Source organism: Ranitomeya imitator, chromosome 1 (genome assembly GCF_032444005.1).
Source record: "Ranitomeya imitator isolate aRanImi1 chromosome 1, aRanImi1.pri, whole genome shotgun sequence".
In the NCBI taxonomy this organism is placed as follows: Eukaryota; Metazoa; Chordata; class Amphibia; order Anura; family Dendrobatidae; genus Ranitomeya; species Ranitomeya imitator.
Window position 1 is genome coordinate 297,638,051 of NC_091282.1, and position 15,736 is coordinate 297,653,786.

General features: G+C 45.0%; 3 protein-coding genes across 7 annotated transcripts in view; all 3 read right to left on the minus strand.

Moving 5' to 3' along the window:
* The window catches only part of LOC138670016 (immunoglobulin lambda-1 light chain-like), a 348,412-nt gene that overhangs the window by 266,295 nt on the left and 66,381 nt on the right, over positions 1–15,736 (minus strand). The window contains exons 1-2 of one of the 3 annotated variants that reach the window (XM_069756978.1): positions 3,855–3,993; positions 3,454–3,774 (exon numbers count right to left, since the gene is read on the minus strand). The exons of the other annotated variants lie outside the window; for them this stretch is intronic. Coding sequence (XP_069613079.1) covers positions 3,454–3,774; positions 3,855–3,900 — 367 coding nt within the window. The 5' untranslated portion in view covers positions 3,901–3,993. Of the gene's footprint in view, positions 1–3,453; positions 3,775–3,854; positions 3,994–15,736 lie in introns of those variants that run through there. 3 annotated transcript variants of the gene reach the window in all.
* The window catches only part of LOC138669991 (immunoglobulin lambda-1 light chain-like), a 773,781-nt gene that overhangs the window by 259,454 nt on the left and 498,591 nt on the right, over positions 1–15,736 (minus strand). The window lies entirely within an intron of this gene.
* The window catches only part of LOC138670007 (immunoglobulin lambda-1 light chain-like), a 310,472-nt gene that overhangs the window by 250,427 nt on the left and 44,309 nt on the right, over positions 1–15,736 (minus strand). The gene's annotated exons all lie outside the window — the stretch shown is intronic.

Genomic DNA, 15,736 nt, shown 5'->3' on the forward strand with positions numbered 1-15,736 from the left:
TTTTTTTTTTTATAACGGTGGACACACACTGAGGGCAATGCTGGAGGACGCTGGGGCAGATTGCTGGAGGACCGGGGCAGATGGCTGGAGGACACTGGGGCAGATGGCTGGAGGACACTGGGGCAGATGGCTGGAGGACACTGGGGCAGATGGCTGGAGGACACTGGGGCAGATGGCTGGAGGACACTGGGGCAGATGGCTGGAGGACACTGGGGCAGATGGCTGGAGGACACTGGGGCAATGCTGGAGGACACTGGGGCAGATTGCTGGAGGACACTGGGGCAGATGGCTGGAGGACACTGGGGCAGATTGCTGTAGGACACTGGGGCAGATTGCTGTAGGACACTGGGGCAGATGGCTGGAGGACACTGGGGCAGATGGCTGGAGGACACTGGGGCAGATGGCTGGAGGACACTGGGGCAGATGGCTGGAGGACACTGGGGCAATGCTGGAGGACACTGGGGCAGATTGCTGGAGGACACTGGGGCAGATGGCTGGAGGACACTGGGGCAGATTGCTGTAGGACACTGGGGCAGATTGCTGTAGGACACTGGGGCAGATGGCTGGAGGACACTGGGGCAGATGGCTGGAGGACACTGGGGCAGATGGCTGGAGGACACTGGGGCAGATGGCTGTAGGACACTGGGGCAGATTGCTGTAGGACACTGTGGCAGATTGCTGTAGGACACTGTGGCAGATTGCTGGAGGACACTGTGGCAGATTGCTGGAGGACACTGGGGCAGATTGCTGGAGGACACTGGAGCAATGCTGGAGGACACTGGGGCAATGCTGGAGGACACTGGGGCAATGCTGGAGGACACTGGGGCAGATGGCTGGAGGACACTGGGACAGATAGCTGGAGGACACTGGGGCAGATAGCTGGAGGACACTGGGGCAGATGGCTGGAGGACACTGGGGCAGATGGCTGGAGGACACTGGGGCAGATGGCTGGAGGACACTGGGGCAGATGGCTGGAGGACACTGGGGCAGATGGCTGGAGGACACTGGGGCAATGCTGGAGGACACTGGGGCAATGCTGGAGGACACTGGGGCAGATGGCTGGAGGACACTGGGACAGATAGCTGGAGGACACTGGGGCAGATAGCTGGAGGACACTGGGGCAGATAGCTGGAGGACACTGGGGCAGATTGCTGGAGGACACTGGGGCAGATTGCTGGAGGACTCTGGGGCAGATTGCTGGAGGACACTGGGGCAATGCTGGAGGACACTGGGGCAGATTGCTGGAGGACACTGGGGCAGATTGCTGGAGGACACTGGGGCAGATTGCTGGAGGACACTGGGGCAGATTGCTGGAGGACACTGGGGCAGATTGCTGGACACACTGTCTGGGGGCAATGCTGGACACACTGGGGGCAATATGCTGGAGACACTGGGGCAGATTGCTGGACACTGGGGCAATATGCTGGACATACTGGGGCAGATTGCTGGACACACTGGGGGCAGGACTGGAGGCATGGGCAGAATGTAGACATGGGGCATGATTGGATCATGGGGCAGGATGGATACGATGGAGACATATGGGGCAGGATGTGGAGATCATATGGGGTAGAATGGATACTCATGAGGGCAGGATGCGAGAACATATGGCTGGAGCCAGGAATGAGACACACGGGGCCAGGATGTGGAATATTATTACCATAGGGGCTAATTAAGGGATATTATTACTGCAGTGATGTATTTATTTTATTTTTTGAGTATACTGTTTTAAATGGGGGGGCGGTCCTGTTATTGTGCAGAGTGACACTATATCGCCTTTTTTTCTTCATGTGGTGTAATGTAGAAGTTGTGAAAAATTAAGTAATGTGTTCTACAAGCGGAGCTTTAGATAACTGTGTTATTTCCTGCAGAAACGAGTCCTGGCTGGAAGAAATGATGGCGGTCTGTGCTGGATGAAAGATGAAGGACTTCACCTAGAGACGTCACTGGTGAGTCAGTGTTACCTATACACTGACACTATACACTGTATGCTATATACAGCGGTCCTGTGTACAATGTCACCAGTGATCACTGTATTACCTCTACACAGACACTGCATACTAAGTACAGATCTCCTGTGAATACTGGCACTTATGGTGATAGTATTGTGTTGTTGTTTTTTACTGATCAGTATTGTAGTATTCAGTCACTATGTGGTGGTAATATGTGGTCTGGAAATGGTGTTGTGGTATTTGTCCCTTGTATGTGATATTTGGTCACCAAGTGGTAATATGTGGTCTTGACATGGTGCGGTGGTATTTGTTCCTTGTATGTGATATTATTCGATCACTGTGGTTGTAATTTGTGGTCTGGTCATGTTGCGGTGGTATTTGTTCCTTGTATGTGATATTATTGGTCAAAATATACCTAAATTGTATTGCAGATTCTACCAAATGTTTAATAGGTTACAGTAGAGTAGGGCCCGGCCATTTTTCTGGAATAATCTGGTTCGGGTATATCATGACCCCCCCGTCACATGACCCCCCCGTCACATGACCCCCCCGTCACATGACCCCCCCGTCACATGACCTGGGGGGAGGGGGGGGCCCACAGTGTCTGAACAGCCCGGGGCCCTGGCTACCCTTAATCCACCCCTGTACGTGTCTGTGCTATATACTACGTGACTGGGCAATATACTACGTGGCTCTGTGCTGTATACTACGTCGCTGTGCAATATACTACGTGTCTGTGCTGTATACTACGTCACTTGGCAATATACTACGTAACTGGGCAATATACTACGTGGCTGGGCAATATATTACGTGGCTGGGCAATATACTACGTGGCTGGGCAATATACTATGTGGCTGGGCAATATACTACATGACTGGGCAATATACTATGTGGTTGGGCAATATACTACGTGGGCTGTGCAATATACTACGTGGACATGCATATTCTAGAATACCCAATGCGTTAGAATCGGTCCACCATCTAGTATTTTATATATAGACTCAGCATAAAAATGGCGCCGGAAAGCGTAACTCTGTGGAGTCCAGACTGCTCAGGCGCAGTCTATAAAGGCTTTGGACAGAGTGGCGCTACTAGCATTATATTATAGATGTTATAACGTCAAATTGGTAACATTACATGCATGGGACTTGTTTGAGCTAGATCTATTTCCCACTGATTAAATATACTTTATGGTTAGTGTTCACTCATGGCTACTGGGCGCATCTAGCAATGCAGCACAGTGGTGAGGTTTGGTGTTAAATCTGTTTTAGGGGCACATTATTATAATATAGATCATCCACTTTTGATTTAAATCACTAAATATTTGGTCTCACATTTTAGCATCTGAGGTGAATAATTGTTATGTTTGTTTAAGAAGCAATACACTTCCCTAAAATCTCTTTGCTATAAAATAATACAGTACAGCACTACTGTCTCTAGCGTTTAATATAGGACATGCATGCAGGTATTTGTGCTTGTTCATGTTCAGCTTATATAACTGTGTGTACATTACTACCAGCATAGAGACAACAGTGATAAAATCCTTCATCCAAAGACTCAACTTTGCTGATGGACAGGACCGCTGATACCCCAGATATGGATCCACTGAATCGATCTGATATTCCTGATGGCCTGCTGTTCTGGTTGCTGCTACTGCCACTATAAACTAGGAGTTTAGGGGGACTTCCAGGTGTCTGGTAGTACCAAGATGGATAGTTACCCCCAGTTACTGATCCCCCACTTCTACTACAGGTGATACGGACACTCTCCCCAAGAGACGATGACACTGAAGCATCCTGAGTCACAGTAAACTGAGCTGATGTATCTGAAATGGAAGAGAAATAAACGTTACACTAGAGAAAGTGACTGTCCTGTAATCAGTCTGTGCCGAGACGTGGATCTTACATGCAGAACACAAAATGAGTGAGAGGAGGAGGCAGAACCAGGACATGGTGCAGGAGATGTGTTCTGTGCTGGTCAGACAGTCACACGGTGACTCCTTTATTCTTTTATGAGACTAGAAAGTGGAGGACAGACCTCACTATGCAAATAATATCATATATACTGATAGAAATGGATTCAGCTATTTTATTGAATATCTGATAAGTAGCCAAGTTAAGTTATATTTATATCAGTTCGTGGTTTCGGTTTATTACAGAAGCTACAACACTGGTTTGGATCCATTGCCCAATGTCTACATTTATCTGCCGATTCCCACCAAAGTATACATTTGAGATTTCATCACAGAAGTGAACATAGTTTTATTTCAGTTTACTCTCAGAGCCCAAGTTTTTTACGGCAGAATTCTGATGTCTGTTGCTACAAATTTTATTTTTAAATTTAAATTTATATATTTGAATATTTTATTATTTTTAACCCATTCATGATATTTGATACATTACATAATACATTATATTTACATTCTGCTCAGATAGGGGTATATTGACATATAGGTATTTTATGGCGATCATGTGTTGCATAGGAGCTGTTCCAACGTGATCACCACCAGGAGGTGATAGCTGAGTTCCAACTGTTTAACCCACTAAATACCTCAACTGATACCTATCACAACATCTAAGAGGCTATGAGAGGGAGGAGCTCCCTCTCCCGTTTGATTGCCAAGGTCATTGCAACCCAAGGTCACTATGACGACTTCCAGTGCCAATGATGGTGGCCTGCTCTGACCTCTGAGAGGCTCCTGTCATGTATAATGCATTTCAATACTGGAGTAATCACGGCGACAAAAATTAAGTAAAAAAAATCTAAAAAAAAAAAGTATTTGATATGTTGCTGATTTTGTAAGTTTGCCCACTAACAAAGACATGAACAGTCTATAATTTTAAGGGTAGGTTAATTTTACCATTGAGAAATAGAATATCAAATATAAAATCCAAAAAATCACATTGTATAAACTATATAAATTTATTTGCATTTTGCAGTGAGAAATAAGTATTTGATCCCTCTGGCAAACAAGACTTAATACTGGCAAAACCCTTGCTGGCAAGCACAGCAGTCAGTTTTTTGTAGTTGATGATGAGGTTTAAATACATGTCTGGGGAAATTTTGGTCCACTCCTCTTTGCAGATCATCTCTAAATCATTAGGACTTTGAGGCTGTCGCTTGGTAACTTGGAGCTTCAACTCCCTCCATAAGTTTTCCATGGGATTAAGGTCTAGAGACTGGCTAGGCCACTCCATGACCTTAATGTGCTTCTTTTGAGCCACTCCTTTGTTGCCTTGGCTGTATGTTTTGGGTCATTATCTTGCTGGAAGACTCAGCCACTACCCATGCTTAATGTCCTGGCGGAGAGGAGGTTGTCACTCTGGATTTTACAGTACATGGCTCCATCCATTCTCCCAGTGATGCGGGGAAGTAGTCCTGTGCCCTTAGCAGAGAAACACCCCGAAAACATAATGTTTCCACCTCCATGCTTGACAGTGGGAATGGTGTTCTTTGGGTCATAGGCAATATTTCTCTTCTTCCAAACACGGCGAGTTGAGTTAATGCCAAAAAATTCAATTTTTGTCTCTTCCGACCACAGCACATTCTCCCACTCACTCAGAGAATCATCCAGGCGTTCATTAGCAAACTTCAGATGGGCCTTCACATGTGCCTTCTTGAGCAGGGGGACCTTGCAGGCACTGCCTTGAGATCATTAAGTTTCCCCATGTAGTTTTAGGCTGATCTCTCAACTTCCTCATGATCAAGGATACCCCACGAGGTGAGATTTTGCATGGTGCCCCAGATCGATGTATAAATACACATTTGGTGTCGCCACATCTGGAACAATCTGATTTATAAACTGTCACACTGGTTAACCCATTCAGTGGATACCGTGAGAAAAAAATTTAAAACTTGGCAAAAAACGAAGCTATTCATCATGCAACCAAAATAAAGTGGAATGAAATGCAATCAAAATGTCCAATGTAAATAAAAATGGTATCACTGAAAACGTCATCTTGTCCCGCAAAAAAAAACGTTGTCATACAGCTCTGTCAGCAGAGAAATAAAAACGCTATAGCGCTCAGAATGCAGCTTTGCAAAAACTATTATTTTTTCTATAAAATAATTTTTGTGTAAAAGCAGCAAAACATTAAAAAAATTACATACAGTATTTTTCGGATTACAATACGCACTTTTATGGTCCCCTAAATTAGGGGGAAAATGAGGGGGCGTCTTATAACTCAAACACTGTTCTTACCGAGGGGTCAATGCTGCGGGCCCAGAGCTGGGGGTGGTGCGGCAGTCCTGCGGTGTGCAGAGGTGGTCCTGCGGTGATGGTACGGTGGCGAACGGTTGCCCTGCGGTGGTAGTACAGCGGCCAGTGGTGGGCCTGCGGCGGCTGCTTATGGTGGCCGTCATTCTTCTCCCGGGATCTGGCGTCCAGATTCTCACTTAGAGGAGGCGCAGATGGAGGAAAGCCGAGATCTCCATCCGCACCTGCCTCTACGTGATGTCTGCAGGAAAATGGCAGCGGATACGGCACAGGCGCACATGGAGCTCTCGGTTTACTGAGCTCTCAATCTGCACATGCGCTGCATCTGGCGGCAGGGTCCATGTCACTGGTATTTTCTCACAGTCCTGAGGAAAGTGCAGTTTAGCCTGGCTGGGAACGCAGCCTCAGTGATGTCGCATCTTGGCACTTTCCAGGTTGAAAACCGTTTCTTTCCCAGACATGGATTACAGCGTGGGACAGAATGACAAACAGGTGAGGGATAGGGTTGTTTTTTTGTTTCAGTTTTATTACAGGCGATTGAGTATAAATGTGTTTGTTATTTCTTTTTTAAAAAAAAAGAAAAGTGTGTTTTGTTTTATTTCTAATAAAGGACTTTATTCTGGCTGCTTACAATACAACTATAGGATTAGTAATGGATAGGTGTCTTACAGACGCTTCTCCATTACTAAGCCGTGGGCTTGATGTCACCTGACAATACAGAGGGGACATTAAATTCACAAATATGAACCCCAGTTGTCAAAACTACAGGGCAAGTGGGAAGAGCTGGGCCTTCAGCCTTGCTGAAGCTGACAGCTGAGTGTTGCAGCTCCCAGCTGTGAGTTTTGCCTGGCTGGTTACAGAAAATACAGGGGAACCCACGCCGCGTTTTTCATTTATTTAGAAATATATCGCAGGCGGTGGGTGAGGAATACCACCATCTTCCGCTCCTGCTGTCAATGTTATTAGCAGCAGCAGGTGTAGGTTGATGGGAGTAATAGTCCCAAAAGCCCCCACCTGCTGTCATTGTTCTGACTTGAATATAACTCTCATCATTCTCCTCTGCTCTCCAGTAGGGCAGGGGAGAATGATGAGAGCCGTCTTCAGCACCTGGCGCCGGGGTACAGTGCTTACTGAAGCGCTCCTTTCCCCGGTGCCGATGCATGTCACACGGATGGCATCTGGATCGCCCTCGTGTAGGGCAGTGGGGTACTCGGTACCGGGTCCTTCGGTTCTCAAAGGGGATGTCACAGTGGCTGACCCAGTCCGTGGCCCTCAGGAGCTCCGTTGTAAAGGGAAAGGTCTTTAAAGGGATATGTTCGTGACGCCACCTGTGGTATTCGGTCAGGATGACCGACGCTGCTTTAAGGGGTCCACTGGGGTGATGTTATGGCAGCTAGATGGTATACCTTCCCACAGGTGAAGTGTGTCTCCAGGGCTTCCCAGTGTGTAGATGGTGAATGGTGTGAGGCGCAGTGAAGAACGAGGACACAAGGTTGCAGTCTCTTTACCCTTTTAACGGAAGGCTTCAGCATCCACAGTCCAGAGCACCAGATCACAGGGCAGACAGAGTCCGGCCGGTTTGGAGGCAAATCCAGAGTCCCCTTATGCAGGTGGAAATCAGTAGCCTTCATCTAGCGCCTGGGTGTTGTAGTACCTTACTGCTGAGCCTCTCATAAGGTCCTCACAACTATTGAAGATGTTATCAATGTTATGTCTCTCTCTCTGTGCCCCAGGTAATAATAATAATCTTTATTTATATAGCACCAACATATTCCGCAGCGCTTTACAGTTTAAATGGATAGGACAACCCGTATGACCGGTGGCGTGAGGCTTTTTACAGGGACTCTATCATGCCCCAGCCTCTCGTGGGTGCCACCTTGCCTCCTGGGTGTGTTTCAGTAAAGTGAAATTTGCTGTCCTGCCGGTCTCTGGAGCAAGGCATAAAGGACTGTTGCTCCCTCGGTGTTCTGGCTACCGGGATCCTGCGCCTCAGATGGAGGCAGCCTGTGCAGGGCAGAACTCCTTCTGGCATCCACTCCTTTTGCTATGACTTCTTCTCACTCTCTACAATACAGTTCTCTGTTCCTTTCTTAGGAACTGCTGCACGTGGGGCAGGCGCAGCTCGGTGACCTTCTGTCTGGATCTCTGACAGGATCCCACCCCTGTCAGGGACCAACTACCTGAGCCGAAGCTCAGCCAGCAACTACCTAACTTCCTCTCCAGGCCACCAGTTTTACGTTATTGTGAAGAGTGCCCTAATAAATAGGAGCAAATCATCCCCCTGGTGGACTGGAGTATGAAATGTGTTATATGTTGGAGTTACCTGGTAAAGAGATCTCCTTTATTGCCTCCAAACGTAACATCACTCCCTCCTAGAGGAGAACAATATTACTGCAACGACCAGGACCCTGGGGCGCTGCACAGCCATGTGTGTTCTCCGTATGCACGTGTGTGAGACATTTGCCGCTGGTGTTGACAGTAAAAAAATGTTTCAAAAAACCTGATCTGCACATCCAAACATAGACTGAGTGTGAACAGGTGCTGAACCCAGAGTCGCCAACTCATATATAGTTAAATAAATAGGGCAGCACACTGCAGCGCCAAAACATGCAAACTTGAAAACACGAAATTTAAACTGCATTAGAAATATGAAAAATGAGAGCTTTTAGCGCATAAAAATGGCCAATTTTATGTGTACATCGTAGCCACTTTACGGCATCTCTCTTATACGAGGTCCTACTCTAAACCTACCTCGCTGAGAATAAACGTCTCCATCTGAATGGGTACATGTGAAACCTCTCCTTGGACTCAAATTCTCTCTCACTGTGGAGGGGTATTGGACCTACTATAATTAAAACACCTGAAGCTAGGAGGCAGGGAGTGCACGATCAGAAGGCTAGAGAATACATTTCAAAAAACCTGATCTGCACATCCAAACATAGACTGAGTGTGAACAGGTGCTGAACCCAGAGTCGCCAACTCGTATATAGTTAAATAAATAGGGCAGCACACTGCAGCGCCAAAACATGCAAACTTGAAAACACGAAATTTAAACTGCATTACTGCACTAGAAATAGGAAAAATGAGAGCTTTTAGCGCATAAAAATGGCCAATTTTATGTGTACCTCGTAGCCACTTTACGGCATCTCTCTTATACGAGGTCCTACTCTAAACCTACCTCGCTGAGAATAAACGTCTCCATCTGAATGGGTACATGTGAAACCTCTCCTTGGACTCAAATTCTCTCTCACTGTGGAGGGGTATTGGTCCTACTATAATTAAAACACCTGAAGCTAGGAGGCAGGGAGTGCACGATCAGAAGGCTAGAGAATACATTTCAAAAAACCTGATCTGCACATCCAAACATAGACTGAGTGTGAACAGGTGCTGAACCCAGAGTCGCCAACTCGTATATAGTTAAATAAATAGGGCAGCACACTGCAGTGCCAAAACATGCAAACTTGAAAACACGAAATTTAAACTGCATTACTGCACTAGAAATATGAAAAATGAGAGCTTTTAGCGCATAAAAATGGCCAATTTTATGTGTACCTCGTAGCCACTTTACGGCATCTCTCTTATACGAGGTCCTACTCTAAACCTACCTCGCTGAGAATAAACGTCTCCATCTGAATGGGTACATGTGAAACCTCTCCTTGGACTCAAATTCTCTCTCACTGTGGAGGGGTATTGGACCTACTATAATTAAAACACCTGAAGCTAGGAGGCAGGGAGTGCACGATCAGAAGGCTAGAGAATACATTTCAAAAAACCTGATCTGCACATCCAAACATAGACTGAGTGTGAACAGGTGCTGAACCCAGAGTCGCCAACTCGTATATAGTTAAATAAATAGGGCAGCACACTGCAGCGCCAAAACATGCAAACTTGAAAACACGAAATTTAAACTGCATTACTGCACTAGAAATATGAAAAATGAGAGCTTTTAGCGCATAAAAATGGCCAATTTTATGTGTACCTCGTAGCCACTTTACGGCATCTCTCTTATACGAGGTCCTACTCTAAACCTACCTCGCTGAGAATAAACGTCTCCATCTGAATGGGTACATGTGAAACCTCTCCTTGGACTCAAATTCTCTCTCACTGTGGAGGGGTATTGGACCTACTATAATTAAAACACCTGAAGCTAGGAGGCAGGGAGTGCACGATCAGAAGGCTAGAGAATACATTTCAAAAAACCTGATCTGCACATCCAAACATAGACTGAGTGTGAACAGGTGCTGAACCCAGAGTCGCCAACTCGTATATAGTTAAATAAATAGGGCAGCACACTGCAGTGCCAAAACATGCAAACTTGAAAACACGAAATTTAAACTGCATTACTGCACTAGAAATATGAAAAATGAGAGCTTTTAGCGCATAAAAATGGCCAATTTTATGTGTACCTCGTAGCCACTTTACGGCATCTCTCTTATACGAGGTCCTACTCTAAACCTACCTCGCTGAGAATAAACGTCTCCATCTGAATGGGTACATGTGAAACCTCTCCTTGGACTCAAATTCTCTCTCACTGTGGAGGGGTATTGGACCTACTATAATTAAAACACCTGAAGCTAGGAGGCAGGGAGTGCACGATCAGAAGGCTAGAGAATACATTTCAAAAAACCTGATCTGCACATCCAAACATAGACTGAGTGTGAACAGGTGCTGAACCCAGAGTCGCCAACTCGTATATAGTTAAATAAATAGGGCAGCACACTGCAGCGCCAAAACATGCAAACTTGAAAACACGAAATTTAAACTGCATTACTGCACTAGAAATATGAAGAATGAGAGCTTTTAGCGCATAAAAATGGCCAATTTTATGTGTACCTCGTAGCCACTTTATGGCATCTCTCTTATACGAGGTCCTACTCTAAACCTACCTCGCTGAGAATAAACGTCTCCATCTGAATGGGTACATGTGAAACCTCTCCTTGGACTCAAATTCTCTCTCACTGTGGAGGGGTATTGGACCTACTATAATTAAAACACCTGAAGCTAGGAGGCAGGGAGTGCACGATCAGAAGGCTAGAGAATACATTTCAAAAAACCTGATCTGCACATCCAAACATAGACTGAGTGTGAACAGGTGCTGAACCCAGAGTCGCCAACTCGTATATAGTTAAATAAATAGGGCAGCACACTGCAGCGCCAAAACATGCAAACTTGAAAACACGAAATTTAAACTGCATTACTGCACTAGAAATATGAAAAATGAGAGCTTTTAGCGCATAAAAATGGCCAATTTTATGTGTACCTCGTAGCCACTTTACGGCATCTCTCTTATACGAGGTCCTACTCTAAACCTACCTCGCTGAGAATAAACGTCTCCATCTGAATGGGTACATGTGAAACCTCTCCTTGGACTCAAATTCTCTCTCACTGTGGAGGGGTATTGGACCTACTATAATTAAAACACCTGAAGCTAGGAGGCAGGGAGTGCACGATCAGAAGGCTAGAGAATACATTTCAAAAAACCTGATCTGCACATCCAAACATAGACTGAGTGTGAACAGGTGCTGAACCCAGAGTCGCCAACTCGTATATAGTTAAATAAATAGGGCAGGTCTTTTAATTATAGTAGGTCCAATACCCCTCCACAGTGAGAGAGAATTTGAGTCCAAGGAGAGGTTTCACATGTACCCATTCAGATGGAGACGTTTAAATTTCGTGTTTTCAAGTTTGCATGTTTTGGCGCTGCAGTGTGCTGCCCTATTTATTTAACTATATATGAGTTGGCGACTCTGGGTTCAGCACCTGTTCACACTCAGTCTATGTTTGGATGTGCAGATCAGGTTTTTTGAAATGTATTCTCTAGCCTTCTGATCGTGCACTCCCTGCCTCCTAGCTTCAGGTGTTTTAATTATAGTAGGTCCAATACCCCTCCACAGTGAGAGAGAATTTGAGTCCAAGGAGAGGTTTCACATGTACCCATTCAGATGGAGACGTTTATTCTCAGCGAGGTAGGTTTAGAGTAGGACCTCGTATAAGAGAGATGCCGTAAAGTGGCTACGAGGTACACATAAAATTGGCCATTTTTATGCGCTAAAAGCTCTCATTTTTCATATTTCTAGTGCAGTAATGCAGTTTAAATTTCGTGTTTTCAAGTTTGCATGTTTTGGCGCTGCAGTGTGCTGCCCTATTTATTTAACTATATACGAGTTGGCGACTCTGGGTTCAGCACCTGTTCACACTCAGTCTATGTTTGGATGTGCAGATCAGGTTTTTTGAAATGTATTCTCTAGCCTTCTGATCGTGCACTCCCTGCCTCCTAGCTTCAGGTGTTTTAATTATAGTAGGTCCAATACCCCTCCACAGTGAGAGAGAATTTGAGTCCAAGGAGAGGTTTCACATGTACCCATTCAGATGGAGACGTTTATTCTCAGCGAGGTAGGTTTAGAGTAGGACCTCGTATAAGAGAGATGCCGTAAAGTGGCTACGAGGTACACATAAAATTGGCCATTTTTATGCGCTAAAAGCTCTCATTTTTCATATTTCTAGTGCAGTAATGCAGTTTAAATTTCGTGTTTTCAAGTTTGCATGTTTTGGCGCTGCAGTGTGCTGCCCTATTTATTTAACTATATACGAGTTGGCGACTCTGGGTTCAGCACCTGTTCACACTCAGTCTATGTTTGGATGTGCAGATCAGGTTTTTTGAAATGTATTCTCTAGCCTTCTGATCGTGCACTCCCTGCCTCCTAGCTTCAGGTGTTTTAATTATAGTAGGTCCAATACCCCTCCACAGTGAGAGAGAATTTGAGTCCAAGGAGAGGTTTCACATGTACCCATTCAGATGGAGACGTTTATTCTCAGCGAGGTAGGTTTAGAGTAGGACCTCGTATAAGAGAGATGCCGTAAAGTGGCTACGAGGTACACATAAAATTGGCCATTTTTATGCGTTAAAAGCTCTCATTTTTCATATTTCTAGTGCAGTAATGCAGTTTAAATTTCGTGTTTTCAAGTTTGCATGTTTTGGCGCTGCAGTGTGCTGGCCTATTTATTTAACTATATACGAGTTGGCGACTCTGGGTTCAGCACCTGTTCACACTCAGTCTATGTTTGGATGTGCAGATCAGGTTTTTTGAAATGTATTCTCTAGCCTTCTGATCGTGCACTCTCTGCCTCCTAGCTTCAGGTGTTTTAATTATAGTAGGTCCAATACCCCTCCACAGTGAGAGAGAATTTGAGTCCAAGGAGAGGTTTCACATGTACCCATTCAGATGGAGACGTTTATTCTCAGCGAGGTAGGTTTAGAGTAGGACCTCGTATAAGAGAGATGCCGTAAAGTGGCTACGAGGTACACATAAAATTGGCCATTTTTATGCGCTAAAAGCTCTCATTTTTCATATTTCTAGTGCAGTAATGCAGTTTAAATTTCGTGTTTTCAAGTTTGCATGTTTTGGCGCTGCAGTGTGCTGCCCTATTTATTTAACTATATACGAGTTGGCGACTCTGGGTTCAGCACCTGTTCACACTCAGTCTATGTTTGGATGTGCAGATCAGGTTTTTTGAAATGTATTCTCTAGCCTTCTGATCGTGCACTCCCTGCCTCCTAGCTTCAGGTGTTTTAATTATAGTAGGTCCAATACCCCTCCACAGTGAGAGAGAATTTGAGTCCAAGGAGAGGTTTCACATGTACCCATTCAGATGGAGACGTTTATTCTCAGCGAGGTAGGTTTAGAGTAGGACCTCGTATAAGAGAGATGCCGTAAAGTGGCTACGAGGTACACATAAAATTGGCCATTTTTATGCGCTAAAAGATCTCATTTTTCATATTTCTAGTGCAGTAATGCAGTTTAAATTTCGTGTTTTCAAGTTTGCATGTTTTGGCGCTGCAGTGTGCTGCCCTATTTATTTGACAGTAAAAAAATGGACATGTCTACGTGTGGGGAACACGGTCCGTGGAAACGCATGGACATGTACAGAGATCTATTCATTTGAATGAGTCTGTGTGTCTCCGGTACGTATGAAAACTGTCACCACACGTACCGGAGACAAGGATGTGTGAAAGAAGCCTAAAGCTGAGGAGGGAGAGAAGAGCGATTCTCCTCCTCCGCAGGGATGGATAGTGATTGGTGGAGGGAACTGTTGCTGAGCTGCCTACACCAATCACATATCTGTCCCTGCACACTATTTATTATTGCAACTAAGGTACTCACAAGTCTGAGATCCTTCTAGGAAAAGTGAGCAAACAACCCCCATCATCCTTCAGAATATACTGTATCAATGCCTATATTTTGAAGGATGATGGGGGTTCTAGCCATATATAGTGTAAATATACACTGTAATGTAGTGGCCAAAGTGTTTATTGCAAATGTAACTACCACCTCCCTCATATTTCATAATACATCCATGTATACAGTAAGTGGGTGTTTTCCTGAGGATAAGGGGGGTGGTAGTCACAATACATGGTACTGCAGGCACTGTACTGTAATTCACAGATCTCCATAACAGAGCGTCATCCACAGATAATATTTTTGTATTTTATTAAAGGTTTTTGCACACTATTTGGCTCAAAATATTTTTTTTTCTTATTTTCCTCTCTAAAATCTAAGTGTGTCTTATAATCTGGTGTGTCTTATAAAGCGAAAAATATGGTAAATTAGTATCGCTGTATTCGTTTTGACCGAAAGAATAAAGGTGTCTTATCACTTTTAACACACGATAAATGGCATTAAAAAAAATGAAAAAAAATCCTTAATTGCTGGTTTTGTTCATTCTGCCTCAGAAAAATTGGAATAGCAAGCGATCCAAAAAAATTGAGTGCCGATGTGACATGACCTAACGAGGGGGTTGGTCAAAGGACGGTGCAACACATACTGTTGTGAATTCCGCTCTTGGGCTCCCTCCGGTGGTTGTAAGTGGCACTTTTGTGAGTTCTGCTCTTGGGCTCCCTCTTGTGGTTTCTAGTGGTATGGCTGCTCCTTGGAGTTAGCTGTCATCAGCTGCCTCCACTTATCGTCCGCTATTTAAGTCTGGCTCTTTCTTCAGCCTGTGCCACTTGTCAATGTTTCCTGGCTGGATTCACATCTCTGCTTGGATTCTCCTGGTTTCCCGACCAGTTCTGCAAAGATAAGTTCTGGCTTTGCTCATTTCAGTCCACATGTTGTGGACTTATTGTTCTGTGCATTCTATATTTGTCCAGCTTGTCAGTATGGATTTTTTCTGTTAGCTGGAAGCTCTGGGAAGCAGATTTACCCTCCACACCTTTAGTCAGGTGTGGAGATTTTGTAAACTCTGTGTGGATTGTTTTGTAGTTTTTATACTGACCGAACAGTATCCTTTCCTGTCCTATCTATCAAGCTAGACTGGCCTCCTATGCTAAAATCTGATTTAATTTCTGCGTATGTTATTTTCCCCTCCTCTCACCGTCAATATTTGTGGGGGGCTATCTTTCCTTTGGGGATTTTCTCTGAGGCAAGATAGGTTTCCTGTTTCCTTCTTTAGGGGAAGCTAGATCTTAGGCTGTGCCGAGGGGTCTAGGGAGCGTCAGGTACCCCCCACGGCTATTTTTAGTTGCGCTGCTAGGTTCAGGGTTTGCGGTCAGTACAGATACCACCTCCTTCAG